General features: G+C 24.9%; 4 protein-coding genes across 4 annotated transcripts in view; all 4 read right to left on the bottom strand.

Annotated features, from left to right (window-relative positions):
• Positions 1 to 12,662, bottom strand: part of LOC100211944 (pre-mRNA-splicing factor SYF1) — a 34,816-nt gene extending 22,154 nt beyond the window's left edge. Inside the window, exons 1-11 of the mRNA XM_065805462.1 lie at positions 12,532 to 12,662; positions 12,278 to 12,432; positions 12,053 to 12,106; positions 11,821 to 11,890; positions 11,024 to 11,221; positions 5,058 to 5,153; positions 4,839 to 4,877; positions 2,614 to 2,658; positions 1,697 to 1,876; positions 1,091 to 1,248; positions 666 to 965 (exon numbers count right to left, since the gene is read on the bottom strand). Of these exons, the coding sequence (XP_065661534.1) occupies positions 666 to 965; positions 1,091 to 1,248; positions 1,697 to 1,876; positions 2,614 to 2,658; positions 4,839 to 4,877; positions 5,058 to 5,153; positions 11,024 to 11,221; positions 11,821 to 11,890; positions 12,053 to 12,106; positions 12,278 to 12,432; positions 12,532 to 12,576 (1,340 nt within the window). The 5' untranslated portion in view covers positions 12,577 to 12,662. The remainder of the gene's footprint in view (positions 1 to 665; positions 966 to 1,090; positions 1,249 to 1,696; positions 1,877 to 2,613; positions 2,659 to 4,838; positions 4,878 to 5,057; positions 5,154 to 11,023; positions 11,222 to 11,820; positions 11,891 to 12,052; positions 12,107 to 12,277; positions 12,433 to 12,531) is intronic.
• A 36-nt stretch (positions 12,663 to 12,698) lies between these two features.
• LOC100209528 (cyclin-dependent kinase 2-interacting protein) lies at positions 12,699 to 13,495 on the bottom strand. Its single transcript, XM_065805463.1, has one exon. It carries the CDS (start codon positions 13,487 to 13,489, stop codon positions 12,779 to 12,781), a length of 711 nt encoding a protein of 236 aa, XP_065661535.1. The 5' UTR covers positions 13,490 to 13,495; the 3' UTR covers positions 12,699 to 12,778.
• Positions 13,496 to 15,371: 1,876 nt separating this feature from the next.
• LOC100205979 (iron-sulfur cluster assembly 2 homolog, mitochondrial) lies at positions 15,372 to 15,791 on the bottom strand. The gene has a single exon (XM_065806727.1). It carries the CDS (start codon positions 15,789 to 15,791, stop codon positions 15,372 to 15,374), a length of 420 nt encoding a protein of 139 aa, XP_065662799.1.
• A 903-nt stretch (positions 15,792 to 16,694) lies between these two features.
• Positions 16,695 to 17,500, bottom strand: part of LOC100209380 (ribosomal oxygenase 1) — a 120,448-nt gene continuing 119,642 nt past the window's right edge. Inside the window, exon 9 of the mRNA XM_065805460.1 lies at positions 16,695 to 17,500. This exon is cut by the window's right edge and continues 1,242 nt beyond it. Within this exon, the coding sequence (XP_065661532.1) occupies positions 16,794 to 17,500 (707 nt within the window). The 3' untranslated portion in view covers positions 16,695 to 16,793.

The raw sequence follows: 17,500 nt of genomic DNA, 5'->3' as shown, positions 1-17,500 counted from the left end.
CAAGCTGTAGAAGAGTTTAAGCAAGGTATCACATTAGATACAGAAGTTAGAGTAATACGAATGTCAAGCAATGGATCAACCTGTTTGACGGCTATATCAGGTAGAATGCAACTAGTGGAATCAAGAAATGATATTGATGAAAAGTTCTTAGCAAATAATTCAGCTTTGTCTTTAGGTGAAGCGACAAAGTCTGAACCATACAAGAGAGGTGGAATTACAGATTTGCCCTTATTATTGATACTATTAAAGATTCTCCAGAAGTCACGAGAGCCTAATTTTTGTAATGAAATAAGAGATTTCATGACCTGAGAATAGCGGGCTTCGGCATTAGACAAAACCTTTTTACAATGGTTTCTAGCAGTAGTAAACAGATGTCTGTTTTCTGGAAAATTGTTTTGCTGATAGATATGGAAATAACGGTTTCAATTATATATATATATGTATATATATATATATATATATATATATATATAATATATATATATATATATATATATATATATATATATATATATATATATATATATATATATATATATATATATATATATGTATATGTATATGTATATATATATATATATATATATATATATATATATATATATATATATATATATATATATATATATATATATATATATATATAAATTAACAACTATACTTACTTATTTCGTATTTCCATTTCTGCATATTCACACCAAACATTTGCTAAGTCTTCGACATGTCTATATTTTACCTTAAGGGATTTCTCAAACACAATTCTGGTTTCTTTAATCTGCCCATGTTTTTCATAAAACTTAGCAAACTCTACCCACAAAGTATGAGGTTTTCCAGTAGCAATCATTGGATCAACAGTTTGGACAGCCTCAGAGTAAGTATTTATGATTTCATGAGGCTTATCTTCGTATAATTGAACACGTTTATGCCATTCATGAACATTATGTGGGTTTTGTCGAAGTAAAACACTAAATAAATAATAAAAATGTATAATTTTATATTAACATCATATGTATTTTTTAATTAACAAAATCACTTGAATTAAAAAATTAACATAAAATAATTTTTTTCCCTTTACAATAACAATATTTACCTATTTAAAAGAAGAGGTCTTCTGTCCATTAATAATTCAAACCTAGCAAGTCTCAACTCCAGATCTACTTCACCATCTTCATCAAGACCTGTTTCCTCTGATTCCTGCATTTTTGCACTTATCATACTTTCTTCAAATTGAGCATATGCATCGAACACCTTTTCAAAACAATTTGAAAACATTTTTATTTTATTTTTTTATTTATTATAAAAAATGTTTATCAAACATTTGGAAAAAATGCATTTTGTATTAAGTGAATCCTTGTTTTTTTTTTTTAACATGTCTTAAAAAGAGATTACTTAATAAAAAAAATATCAATAAAGATTTTATAAAAAAGTGGATTTTAAACTCATTAAAATTCAATAAATTTTTTCTTAGGGCATCTGATGTGGGTATATGTCTATACAAAAATTATAATGTTTTATAATGACTACAAGATATAATATTACCTTGTGTTAAAAAAAAAAAAAAAACCTTTAGTTTTTCTCAAAGATCCATTTGTCAACATATTCACCTTACCAAACATTGAAATCATTAATCATTCTGAGTAGACATTATAATCAAAACGAAAAAATAATAAATAAATGAAAATCTAAAGAAATATACCTCTCCAAAATCTCTGACCGTCATTACTGTTTGAATAGCTTCTTCATAAACATCTCTTGCTCTTTCAAAATGACTTCCTCGAGTGTAATAATCAGCAAGTGAACACCATAGTTGTCCAAGGCCATCAGTAAAACGTCGCAATGCACCATTTATAATATCTGCAACCTTTAAACTCTTGACCTACAGAAACCAGTATTAAATAAAACATTAATTTATTTACAAATATTTTACTATTGTAAACATCAATCACAGTAACACAACAATAATAAAAATAATAATAACAATTATAACAATAATAACAATAATAATAATAACAACAATAATAATAATAATAATAACAATAACAAAAACAATAATAATAATAGTAACCACAGTAATATAAAAGTAAACTTCCAGTAACAACTACCAGTGATGATTACTATTTCTATAATTGTATTGTAATAGAAAATAAAAAAAGATAGAGAAATTAATTTTATGTTGTTTGCGCTTTATTTTACAGCAAGTTTAATTTAAACTTAACTTCCAAAAAAAGAAATTTTTGAATGTTGTTAAATTTTTTCAGTTTAAGACCAAATTCTTTTGATCAATGTGCAAGAATAATATAGTTTTTAATTCAATAATAGAGATAATGTAGTGTGTGACTTACCAAGACACTGTTGTGTGCGTGACTTACTGAGACACTGTAGTATGTGACTTACTGAGACACCGTAGTGTGTGACTTACTAAAACACTGTAGTGTGTGACTTACCAAGACACCGTAGTGTGTGACTTACTTAGATACTGTAGTGTGTGACTTACCAAGGCACTGTAGTGTGTGACTTACTGAGACACTATAGTCTATGACATACTGAGACACTGTAGAGTGAGAAATACTGAGAACCAAATCAACACTAGAAAAATTTAAAAAACATATTTACCTCTTCAGGATTTTTTGAAATAAGTTCACAGAGTTCATGCCACAACTATAAAAAGATTATAAAACATTGATTCTAATGATAATTAAGATTATAAAACATTGATTCTAATAAATAAAATTGATAATTAAAAATTTATATTAAATTTGTTGAAATTTTGACCCCAAGTGCTAAGACTTTTTTGACTTTTTAAGTTAATCTTTGATTCCAATAAAAAAATATTTTTTAAAGAATTTTAATTATGACTTTCTAAAAAAAAAATATCAATAATGAAATTGAACTTTTAAAATAATACTTTTTTAGATAATTAGATAATAGAACATTTTAAGATAACAGTTTGTTGGATTAAAAAATAATTAAATAGAAAATAATTTGAGTCTTGAAAAGATTATAAATGTTGTCATTAAATGCTGTCATTAAATACAAATACACCTAATAAACATTATCATTTATAAAAATTATTAATAAACACATAATTTTAACAAGAAATCATTTTAGCAAAAAGTCATACTAATAGAATCTAAAAATTTTATTTGTACTTTTTAAAAATAACAAACTTTTGTTTTGGTCATGTAGGTGAAAAAAAAACAAAAAACTTTGATGGATTTTTCTTATGAATCACAAAGAAAGTTAGCTGAAAATTTTAACTGAAGTCAATTTTATGTTTTAATGGTGGTAAATCATAGGGACTATTTATTTAATTATTTCTTTAAAAATGAAATATATTAAAATTTAAAAATGCATAAAATTCAGTTTTCTTGTTATATTGTTTGAAAAGACCATATCATATCCTTTTCTGACTTACCATTTTTACCAAAATCTTTATTAAAGGTTATAAGAAAATGACAAGAAGAGGTTGCAAAGCAAATAATTAAAAAAAGTCTAATTGCTTTAACTCAACTTTCAAACAGTGTTGTTTATAGATAGAATGCAATATTTTAACAAATTTGCTATAAATACTTGTAAACCTAAGGATTAATTGTTTAAAAAAAACAAACAGATAGAAGTTTTGTTCATATGGTGGAAGCGAGAAGAAAATGTTGTTTCTATTATATGAATTACAAGAATCATGATTGGGTTTTGGATGGTGAATCTAATTTTACTTTTTCACATTTAACTATTAATGGAAATGGATTTTATTATTATGCTGAGGATAAAACAAATGCTCTTGCATCAATAAAATATATAAAAACTCCCAAGTTTGAATCTAAAGTACTTGTTTGGATAGGATTTAAAGATTTAAGGAATGTTTAGAAAAAACCATTATTAAAAAAGTACCATTCTGATCACAATTACATACTTTAGCTAGATTTAAATTTTTAATTTTTTTGGATAATATGCACTAGGCACATTATTGAAACAGCTTATTGAGTTAAAACAGCTTATTGAGTTATAAACAATGTTCCAGTAGTATCTAAGGAAAAAAACCCTGCATATCTGCTAGAGTATAGACCTATTGAGGACTTATGGTCTCAATTGAAAGAGATAGTGTACAACAATAACTGGTGTGCTTCAGATACTAATCAACTCAAAAGGAGAATAAAAAAATGTTCAACTAAATTTGATATGGAATGCGTACAAGAGCCTGTTAGAGGGGTGAAATCTGGATTAGATCGTCTAAAAGGAACTATAAAAGACAATTTACTAAAAAATTAAATTAGTATTGCATTAAATAAACTTTAAAACCTTAAAAAAAATGTTTTCGCTTTTATTTTTTATTGAGTCGTACAAATATTTTAAACTCATTCTGGATAATTACTTATCACAAATTTAAAATTAAAAAAGCAGTTTCTTTAATTACAATTGTTATTTACAATTGCTTTGTTTAGTTACAATTTTCATTTCATCAAAAACTCCAGTTACATTATAGAAACGCTAGTGCGAACTTATTTTTATAACCACTAAAAACTGAAAATAGGAAAACTCAAACTAATCGTGTAAACTAAACCAATAAAAAATAAATCACACCTCATTATTCAAATATTATTATAACTAACTATAAGATTTATGAGCCTAATAATAGACTTGCAACCAAAAATTGTACTTGCAAAAATAAAAAATAAAAAAAATATGAAATGTTCTTTGTTAATATCTTGATAAATAACTTCTTTTGAAAAAATGTTTTAAAAATTTTAAAACATTTTTTCTAATGTTTACTTATAAAATAAGTACTACTTGTCGTGGCACTCAGGGATCCTTTTAATAAACAGAAATAATAAAAAAATTACCTGGTGATTTGATTTTCCTTTCTTAGAAACGAAATTATCCTGAAAAAAAACATATGATATTTTGTCAATGACTAGCTTTTAGAGGTTTATTTGTTATGAAATTGAAGTAAAATATATTTCTTTTATATTATTGGTAGCTGGTGGTCCAAGTAGGCTCACACATATATCCATATTTCATTCAATATTTATCTATATATTAGTACTTAGAGATTTAAATACCTGGTTAATAATAAAAGCTAGCTTGGACGCAGCTTCATCCAACCATCCAATTTCCATTAAATAATCAATATAAGCTTCGGTATTTTCAGGTTCAACCTGTATAAAATAAATATTGTAATAATAATAATATAAAAAATAATATTGATAACATCAATAACATATAATATAGTAACATTATATAGTAACATTATAAAAGTAAGTACTTCTCAGACCACTTATTTTTCTAAATTAAGCTAATTTTGCAATTAGACTTAATGATGCCAGACTTCATATGTTAAGAGTAATGGTTCATCACACTTATTCAATGAACAAAAAAAACTGAAATCTCTCAGAAAGATACAAGATTAGATAGCAATGATTTGTTGAATGAAGATTCAAAAATTCTCCAGTTTTAGATTAAATTATCTGACGCCACTTTCCAGCCAGCTAAAAAATAAGATTTGAATGATTTGATGAAAAAATCTACAACTTTGAAAGACTACAACAAGAATGTTTTTAAAACCTGAAGAAGAAAATATACCCTTGAGCTACAGGCCAAGTCATAAAGATTCAACAAATATCGACCAAATTAATACTTGTTATTTAATGCAGTGATAATTTATTTGCTAATAATTTAATTTATTTGGTTATATATTTAGTTATATAATTTATATAATTTGTTTACTTATTAATTATTAGAATAAATAACAATTTTATCTTCAATATTCATAGGATACATCAATACTATACAGACATGGTTGCCTGATGGCATCAGTTGACCGATTTTCTTGAAGGGCGACTAAAAATATTATTTTGATGCAGTTGATTTATTTGCATCAAATTACTTATTTTAAATTAAAAATGAATTTAGTAAAAAATAAATGATTAATTTACTAATAAATTAATTATCAACTAATTTAATTTAAAACTAAGCTAGATTAAAGTCATAGTCAATAGTTGAATGAAAAAAACTTTAAATTGATTTTCAATTTAAAATTTTTAAATAAAAAATAGTTTTAATAGTACATACAGGTAAATATAAAAAATAAAAAATAAAATAAAAAAAAAATAAAAATGTGTACATAAAGTATTGTAAAAACTAGATTAACACAAAAAACCTGATAAAATATTTTTATTTAGTGAAATTCACGTCTTTAAATCAATTTTAAAAATGTTTAAACAAATTTAAAATGTCAAACAAATTATGTGATTTAATATTTCAATAAAATTATGTGATTTAATAATAATAAATAAATATATATTTTTTATACTTTAAATATATTATTTATCTGTATATAATACCAAATCAAAATATAATATTAAAAAAAAATAATTTAGTATTGCAATGTTTCAATGGATAACCAACTTTGTTTTCTTTTATATAAAGCAAATTAAAAAATGTTATTGAAAAATTATAACGACCGTAAGTCTTTTCCCTTAAATCTTTGAGATTATCATTCACTACTGACCTCTCATTGGAACCATATATAAAATCCATTACAAAACCAGCATCTGCTAAAGTTGCCTCTCTTTATTGTGCTTGCTATTTCTTACACCATATTCCATTCTCTAGCTCTAGCAATCTCTTATTACTGCTGCAAATCATGAGTTATTTCCCCATCGAAATAAGGTTGCATCAATGTTTTGGAACTCTCTCTCATCTGTTAGCCATATTTATAAAATATATTTATAAAGCATTTTATATTTTAGAGTGACAACACTTTTTTGGTTCTTATTCCTAAACAATGATGATTTTTCCAAGACATAACAAAAACTTAACATGCACAACTTAGCTGTTGGCATCTGAAAATTATCTATAAAAAATCCCCTACATCATGTACTATATAGGCTGTAAATTAAAAAATATTTTTTTGCAACCATTATGCATGTCACATAACTTAAAAACCATAACCAAATTGCATCATTGACAAATCACATTTTATTAAGTCACATTTAGTCACCATTAAGTCTTATTTTGGCTATGTTATCAAAACAAAGACTGATTGATCATACCTACAGAATAACTCATACTATGTTCATACATAATTTATATTGTATACTAACTGAATTTTGTACTAAAGTATAAAAACTTCAAAATAATTAGTAAATACGATCAGTGCTAGAAATAATTATTTAAAGGTTGCCAATCAACACTGATTGGCTGATATGAAAAACATTGAAAAGTAGATGATCAAGTTTTTTTTCAGACAATCAAATTTAATTTTTGTAATTTTCACCTAAATATCGTAATCAAAAAGTTGTGTTCTTAAGTTTGCAAAATATTTTATAGGATCATATTGTTATAAAGTCTGATAATCCACAAAAAAAACCACTGATTTAAAAAAATTAATGTTTAAGCATAATCTTTTAATAAAACACAAATTTTCATATTCTCCTTTTAACAATCAATAAATCCTTTCACTTCAGCATAGTCACTTTTAGCATATTATTTTGAATCGACCAAAACCAAAATTTTACTTTTAACTAAAACACACTAAGGATAAAAAATTTTTTGATTTAGATATTGATTTCTTATTAAAAATTTTTTTTTCCCAGCGGGTCTTTTCTTTACTAAAGAAAATTGCTATTAAAAAGAGCTCACTCTTCTCCATGTTTTTTCTCACATTGTGCTGCTGTAATTTCCAATCACAACCATTACTTTCATATCTATCACCAAAACAATTTTCCAGGAAACAGATGCCTGTTTACAATTGCTAGAAACCATTGTAAAAAGATTTTCTCTAACACCAAAGCCCGCTATTCTCAGGCCACAAAATCTTGTATTTCATCTCAAAAACTAGGCTTCAGAGACTTCTAGAGAATTTTTAACAGTGTCTTTAATAAGGACAAATCTGTTATTTCTCCTCTCAGATTTTGTTACCTCACCTAATGACAAAGCTTAATTGTTTGCCAAGAACTTTTCATCAATCTCATCTCTTGATTCCACTAATCACATCCTACCTGATATAGCCATTTCTAAAGCCTTTGATAAAGATTGGCATGCTGGTCTTCTCCATAAGCTCTCTTCTTACAATGTACCAGGTAACATCTTTAAGATAGAGCCTTTTTTTATCATTAGTAGCATAAAAGTTGCCCTCAATGGACAGCACTATTCTTCAATCACTAATCGATATCGCTACAATCTAGATCTAATTTTAAGAACAGTAATGCACTCGATGAGTCATCTACCCTTTGTCTTTTAGGATTAACTTTTATTTCCGATCTTTCTTGGAAACCATATATCAAAATTAGCATCTGCTAAGGTTGCATCTCTTTATTGTGCTTGCCACTTTCTTACTCCTGACTCTATTCTCTATCTCTATAAATCTCAAATCCATGAAATACTGTTGCCATATCTAGACCGGATCTTCCAATGATGACTTTTCTCTTTTAAACAAGGTGCAAAAACGCATTGTAAACATAGTTGGACCTGCTCTTACAGCCAACCTCCAACCATTATCACATTGTTGTAATGTTACTTCTCTTTCTCTTTTCTATAAATACTATAAATGGGCACTGATCTAAAGAGCTAGCATCTCTTGTGCCATTTACTAAAATTCATTCTTGTGTTACTCCTCATTTAACTAAATCTCATCCTTTTACTGTGACTGTTCCTAAGAGCTCCAAAAATTCTTATTTATCTAGTTTTTTTCCTCAAACATCAGTTCCTTGAAATTTGCTTCCTTTATCTTGTTTTCCTGATTCATATAATTTACAATCTTTTAAGTCAAATTTAAGTCAAAAATTGTTATCTTACTTTATAAACTTCACCTATTCTCTTCCAGTAACTTTCAATTCTAATAGTGGTTGCTTGCAGCCTAGTTGGAAGTGAAAATGTTTAAAAGAAAAAAAAAAATTGGTTGATTCAAAATAATAAGAAAAAGTAATAATCTTCTTCAAAAAAAATAGTAAAAAGAACTTTAACAAAATGTCTTCTTTTTTTCAGAGACTAATTTTTTATTAAATGAAATAATCACTTGTTGTATTTTTCCTGCTTCTATTTTATGATTATAATTTTTTTTTACTTTCTATTTAATCAAATTGAACACTTTAAACAAAAACTATTACATAGTTTTGATGTTTAATGATCTCAAACTTTCGAGATCATTAAACATTTAAAATAGTTTTTAACTTTTACTTAATTTGTTTAATTTAAGTAAAAGTTAAAATCTTTCTTATTCATTGGAAGATCCGCTCTAGATATAGCAACAGTATTCCATGGATTTGAGATTTATAGAGATAGAGAATAGAATCAGGAGTAAGAAAGTTTTTAACTTTTACTTAAATTAAACAATTTAAGTAAAAGTTAAAAACTATTTTAAATTCTAATGATTGCTATATTTATTATTGGACTTAAATGTTAACATTTCTAGTTGTTATTTCAAATTCATTCAAAAAAAGTCATTTCATTCATAAAAATTCATTAACATTTAATTTTCATCTTTTTCAATTTTCTAATTTTCTAATTAACTATCATATAATTTTACTAAATTACTAATCTAATTTTTTTTTCTGACTTAAAAATTATGATTGCAATTATGTTTATTACACCAATCAAATCTATTCAGTGTTTTTTATCATTCTGTATTACTGAATAATACTTTTCAAGTTATTCAAATTTCAAATCAAATTTTTGCTTATTCAATAATATTTTCACACTTTATTTCTACTGTAAATTAAAGATTGTTTTATTAGTTTTAATTAATGCTTACACATTTTATTAGATTTAATTAATTATAAACACTGATTAGAGTGATCATGATGCCTATAAGGTAAATTGTATTAAATTGGTTGGGGTAAATTGGGGTAAAATAACAGCAGGTTTTTATTGATTTTACGCACTTTTCTAATTATTTCTAAAGTAATAGAAGTTGTTTTTAATGAAGAAATTTTTGAAAACAAAAACCTGCTATTACTTCAACATCAACAACAACAAAAATTTTTAAGAAATCTGATTTGTTGAATTGAAATGTAATTCTTTAGTTTCTTTAACACTTGTTTGTTTCTGAATTAATGTTTTTTATTGTTATCTAAGTTTAATTTTTTTTTTTTTTTACAAAATTTAGTTAAACATTTTTTTTTTTTAAATAAATTGTTATTTTGTTTTTATATCCTAAAAACAGAACTACTAAAAATGTCTCTTGCATTTTTCTAAAATAATTTATTGTTAATTGTCTAAGAGAATACTTCTTTTACAAAAACACTTTGGATTTAAAATAATAAATTAGTTTAAATAATAATCCTTGTTATTTAATCTCAGTATTTGAAATCTTTGAAAGAAATTATCAGTTTACTAAATAAGCCAGGTATATGTGAAGTCTTGCATAATAAAAGTATTGCAGCTCAATAAAAATACAACTTACTTTATTGTAATACATAATTTTTAAACATAATTTTTGTTGTCAAATAGTAATTACAGATTAACTAGTAACTTTTCTGTGAATTCTGCAAGGCTTGTACTTTCAAAGTATTGTGTTGCAACTTACCCATTCACTGTTGCAACTTGCCCAGGTGAGGGGGAAGTTGCAACTTTTTTTTCAATTTTGATTCACTATTTCAAAATAACAAAATAATAAATAATAAAGTTATATATTTATCCATGTTGGATTAATACGTCATTAAGATCTATTTTATGAACCTGAATTTAGAAAAAAATTTTATAATAAAAAAAGTATTTTTTTATTATAAAGTTTGCCTTGCAATTCTAGCAAATCAAATTCGATTGACCAAAATTAAGATGGGAGATAAAACATCATTTTTTCAAAAGTAGACAATCATTGATTGTTGATCTGCCAATTATTTCTAGCACTGTACTGTAAAATAATCATAATTCAAGAGTGTGAATAATTAGTATATACTGACATATAACAGCTTAAATATTAAATAATAAATTTAACAAATACCTTTATATAACAGCTTAAATATTAAATAATCAATTTAACAAATACCTTTATATAACAGCTTAAATATTAAATAATCAATTTAACCTTTATATATCTTCGGTAAACTCTAACAGCTGTTTCTGGAATGTTGTGCTTATTGACAAACGCCAAGTATTTTGGCCATATTCTTGAATGCTGGGTAATAGGTAAGGCTCTTAATGCACGATCAAAAGCATGACGTGTTCGAGTAACAAAGCACTGATCAATAAGAAATTGACAGTAGTCTAGCCAAATGCGCGGCATCTTTAAATAAAAAAAAAAGTTTGATTAATCAAATAGAAAACTTTTTAAACCTTTTTAAAAACATTTTTAAAAAATTACTAAATAATTATATCTTTCAAAAGTAAATAAAAATTTAATTAATAATTTTTAAAAATTATTTTAAAAGTATTGCAAGCAGTGACAATGGCAATATAATCAAATGTGTAATATCTTTATTGCTAAGCTATAGCAATATTTCAACATTTAACCACATAACTAGAGTATAACTTTGTCATACCCTAGTTATGAAGTTAATTGTTCAATTTGTAAAATAACAGTATTCCAAAAATTCTTTAAAAATAATAAAATTTAAAAAATTGTAAATTTTTCTTTCATAAAAAATCTTTTACACAGTAAAATCTTGAATTAAAAACTTTTATAAAATGATTATTTTTTTGTGCTAATATTTGGAACCTGTGAAATGTCTTGATATAAAAATATATGAATACAGATTCTATATTTTAAAAACAATAGCCCATTTTATAAATAACAAGTTCTGGATTTTTTGAAAACGGGGTCTGCATTTTGTTACATAACTCACTTTTATTCTTTTTATTTGAAAAAATTAAATTTTATTAAACCTTATGCATGAAGACCAGAGCTCTTTCATGAGCATTATTTGCATCTGCATAAATTGGATCTGTAATACATCTATAAGTAAAAGTTTTGTATAAATATAAACATGAAATATATATATATATATATATATATATATATATATATATATATATATACACAAGCATTATATACATATATGTATACATATATGTATATAATGCTTGAGAATATTTATATAAATTTCAAAATTTTTACTTTCCCTTGGTTTGCTTCCTTCTCAGTCTCAAATAATTGTACCACAATTTATAGCTAAAATAGATACATTGACTTTTTATTTCGTCATTTTACATTTTACTTCTAATAAAAGATAATAATCACTATTAACTAATTCAATAATAATTTTACATATATAAAAATTATTTTACTGATTTAAGTAATATTTATAGCATTCCTTCAATTAGAAATAAGAAACAGATAAACCTTCCAGGTAATTCTTTAAGTGCTCTTTCATAAATTAAATTCACAACATGATCTTTTCCTCCATTTCCAATTTTATGTTCAATATATCTTAACCAGCACTTCACAGAGTAGGGATGTCGCAAAATTTCTTCTTCATATGGCATGTCCAACTCATCCTGTGTATCAAAGTGTGGGAAATTTCAAATAAATTTAATTTGTATGTTATAATTTAATTTGTATGTTATAAACAAATATATATATATATATATAAATACCAAAACCATTTCAGGCTTCTTACGAACAACCTCTGTCTCAACCATTTTAGTTATATTATTTATAAACTAAAATTAAAAATGTTAGTGTATTCTACAAATAAAGCTCAATGTTCTTAGTAAACAAAGCAGTAACAAAAATGTATATACATGATAAAAAAATTAAAAACTAATAAAACAAGTTATATTTGCATAATTTCAATTAACAATTTATAATTGTAAAAGTGTAAACAATGTGCAATTTCAGAATTTATTTTAGTTCAGCTTCTACAAGCATTGAATCTAGCAAAAATTTTATCTTTGGTTCGATATAAGGTTGGTGAAGCCAAATACTAATGCATTGAGTCAAAATTCCAACTTTTGTGGTTTCATTTTTTTTTAATCGAAAAGCAAAAAAATGGTCAAAAAGACGCTCCTTTAGCAAATATTCCTTAGTGTACATGTTTAAAATTAGTTTAGCATTTATATAAAACATCTTAGGAGTCCATGTTGTAAAAACAACAGGCATATTTTCTGGCTCATTCTGTTGGAGTGTTTGTACAGAAGCTGCACTCATGTAATAAATTACTTTTAAGCTATCCACAAGTGAAGTTAACTTTTCAATATTTATCTTTAACTTTAAACGATGTCCTTTTAGCTGCTTTAGCAAATCTTCACGTTGTAGTGCAACCTTAACATAGTATTTTCGTTGTAAAGATTCTGAAAGCTCTTCAATCTTTTCTTCCTCCTCATCAAAAAAGTTCCACTGACTGTATAAGTTGCATAGAGTACTTGCTGTATTAAAACTTAATAGATTATCTGATTCCCATTGTTGTATACATTTATGAAAAGATACGCATACATCAGACACTCTCCGCTTAACTGTGCTGTCAACTAATGGTTTCTGCAATAAATCAGGAGTACGCATTGGTGATATCAACTTACTGTGTAATTTTGAATCCTTATTTGTAGGGGTTTGCATCTTATTTTTCTATAAATATAATAAATGATAAATAAAAACCAAACCAACATAAAAATGCATTTAAGGTTGTTTTAACTTATCCTTATTTAAGGTTATTTTAGCTTATCCTTATTTAAGGATATATATATATATATATATATATATATATATATATATATATATATATATATATATATATATATATATATAAAATTACAACTCAGGAAATAAAATTGGTACATAAAATATCACTGATTACATATTGACAGTAATTCCACTCTCAATATAGTTAAAGTGATTTATAACTTATTTGAATTCTAAAACTTGGAATTCACATGATTTTATCAGTGTATTATATCTAAACAATAGTATTATACTAAAGCTTTTTTTGTCAAGTTTTTTTAATGTTTAAAGAAATTTTTCTTTACTTTTAATAAATTTTAAAAATCTAAATGCAAGATTTAAAGAGCACCATTTTGGAGCTTTTAGATTGATATTGCTGATTAGTATTAACTAAAAATACAATTACAATTTTTTTTGTATACTCCTGTAATCCACATAAGATTCTAGTTTTAATCTATTCTGTTGCATAATAACTAAATATATTTGTCAAATAACACTTCCATCAATTTTCATATAAAACCAATGAATACTGATCAAAAAAGAGTTTATGATAAAGAAAATTGACCTATCAGAACTGGTTATATTATTATAACATTCATTTCACCTAAAAAACAAATGTATTTAAAATCTTTATCTAATCTAGAAAAGTGATCGTCATTTTTTAAAGATTTAGAAAAAATAAAAATTTTATTTTCACTCTGGGTTTTTCAGCAAATAAATCTGAATTGGGCTCAGAAACATGTTATGTTAATACTCTCAGCAAATAAATCTGAATTGTTTGATGGGATTAAGTCTAGGTCAGCAATATATATATTACAGATATAATAATATTTTAATATCTTAACTACACCCAGCTTAAACAAATTAGGTACATTAACAGAATTGGAATAATGTATGTAAACAGTGTTAGTTTTACAAACTAAATATATTGTAAATGGGCACTTCCAAAAAATCATGCATGGAAACTCGCATATGTTTTGTCTATTATTTTCATAAAAATAAAACTGGCGATTTCCAAATTGATCACAGTTGCGAATTTGTTAATTTCATGTTTTTTCATGTTGTGAAATACTCACAAGCAACTTTTATGAAAATGCTTGTGAGTATTTCACAGCTTGTTATTTCAAGTGAGATATTATTCTTTTATGACTCATATATTTTCCATGAGAAATGGCATCAATTATTTCTAGCTAGAGTAAAGCGTTTAAAAAAATATTGCATAATTTTCAAACTGTTGCAATATTATTACACCAAAAAAAAAAAAAATTATAAAAATATGTAGGTATCCAGGTAGCCTAAAATATGATAATTGTTCTTTAAGAAAATCAAAATAGTATGCATATTCCTTTAAGCCCCACTTTTTAATTGTTAAAACAAAGAAAAATAAAAAATTACGCACAGAAATGGAAATGCCCAAATATTATTAAAAATCAAACTAAATATATAGTAAATATAAACAGACCTAAACAGAACTAAACATTTTAACTTAGATTCCACTGATTAAACTTGTTTCCCCAACCCCTCAATTTACAAAAAAAAAGAATTCTTATACTAAAACATGTAATAATAGTAATATATATCAATAAGATTATATTATAGCCAAGAAAATTATTTTTTTACAAAAGCAAACAAATATTCTTAAAATTAAAGTCAAATAACTTATTTTTCAAAAACAATCTTTATGTTTATGTTAATTACAAAACTTTTTGATAAATAAACTTTCACAATTTAATATATATTTTTATAAAAAAGTGAAAAAAAAAAAAAAAAAAAATTTATTTTATAACTTTATTGAAAATGAAACTCCACATGAACAGCTTTTTTCTGCCTTAGGTATATTTGAAACGCGAAAACCAGCTCGAATAAGGTCAGTATGATATTCGATGGTAGCTCCATTTAATATTTTAACAGATTCTTTGTCAGCTACAACTTTAGCATTGTCTTTTTCAAAAATCATATCCTCTGCAGGATCAATTTTATTATCAATTTCAAATTTATATTGAAACCCTGAACAGCCTCCACCTTCAACAAGAACTCTCAAAAAATTGTCATTACTTATAATACTTTTTAATCTTTCTACACAAGAGTTATCAATATTTAAATTGGGAACTTGAGATAAAACTGAACATAATCGCTGACTTGGTTTTTTAATTAAAAGCCAGTCAAAACTTTTAAATGTTCTCTGCGTTAGTTTAAACATAACTTTTGCTCAAACATTAAAACCTTTTTCTTTGCTAAAGAAATAAAAAATAAATATAATTTTTATTTTTTATAAAATATTATATCCTAAAGATTTATAGACAACTTAAATAAAAAACATATCTGAGAAAGAAACGTGATTTTATGCGAGCAAATATGAATATATATATATATATATATATATATACATATATATATATATATATATATATATATATATATATATATATATATATATATATATATATATATATATATATATATACACACACACACACACAAAATAACAACTTTAAAAATCAAATAATTTCATAATTATTTCATTTTAATTAGAAATAAACAATATATTATGAAAACATTGTAATACTTCAGCCTAATATGACACATTAAAATAAAATCACACAAAAAGTTGTTCGATTGAAAAGTACAAGAAAAAAAAATTTAATGTATAAGTTAGAGATTAAAATGATAATAAAATAATTACGTTACAATTATCAATAAACATTTTACTTTGATGTTATATTAAATAACTATACAAGTACAGTAGAGCAGTAATCTACGATAGTTAATTAAACAGTATATATAGATTATCTTTGAGAACATCCACCCCACTAAATAACCAGTACTACCACTAATTTCTTTGTAAAGCATCCTGGTACTCAGGTTTTTAATTTAAAAAAATCCTAATCCTCTTAGGTCAATAAATTTATATATAAAAAAGAATTTTATAACTAAAGGAAATAAAAACCCAAATAACTTATCGTTTTTTTTTAGTTTTTATATTTATTTATATATTTACTATTTTACTAAACTTAATAATTTCTGTTACTTTCTAAAAATTTTATTCTTATTTTTCAAATAAAGTACTTGGACTTACTTAATTAACTTTTTATTACCAAGAAAATTTTGTCTATAGCTTTTATTTTAGATTTTTCAAAGGAAAAAATACAAATTAAAAACTAAACCAATAAAACTCAATAAAAATTAAAAATCTTTTGAAATATTAATGCTTAAAAGTCATCGATTTTGCCTTAGAACGAACTCCTGTCTTTATAACTTTTCCGATTTTAACATCTTGAGATTGGTAAGCATCCAAAGGAATAGAGCTAGATGACTTATTAATAAATCTTTTCATATCAACAGCAGAGTAATCAAAAGGCACATAATCTGCTTTTTCTTTTACAGTCTCATCATAGGAAACTTTGACTTTTTGGTCTACTTTTGATATGTCCTGCTTTTGCTTTTTTGGTAACAACTCTCTAAGTGTTTTCTCTTCTGCATCATGATTAACTGGTCTCTTTTTCTTTTTTTTTGGCTCAACAACATCAGGTAAAGGCTCAACAATATCGGGTATAGCCTCTACTTTTTTACACGCTTCTTCCCAAGCTTTATTTATTTCAGCTGGTGCAACAATTTCTTTGCCAATATTAGGTAAATACACTAAAAATGGACTAATAAGAGTACTAAGGATGGCAGTAGCCTTTCCTTGATTGCTATAGCCCTCAAATACTTTATCTTCAAATAGATTGATTGTTGGCTGCTTTGATTCAACACTTGGTCCAGTAACCTTATATATTTCAAACCCGCATTTTAAGCTGACGTCACTAAGATTGATCTTATATGTATTCTGAATGTTTTGCAGATCGTTAGTATTGTTACTAGACTGGTGATATTTCTGAGGATCGAATTCTCTTGCCAACATAACGAGCA

This window comes from Hydra vulgaris, chromosome 09 (genome assembly GCF_038396675.1).
Source record: "Hydra vulgaris chromosome 09, alternate assembly HydraT2T_AEP".
Lineage (NCBI taxonomy): Eukaryota > Metazoa > Cnidaria > Hydrozoa > Anthoathecata > Hydridae > Hydra > Hydra vulgaris.
The sequence above is the reverse complement of the archived record's forward strand: the minus strand, read 5'-3'. Positions and strand labels throughout refer to the sequence as shown.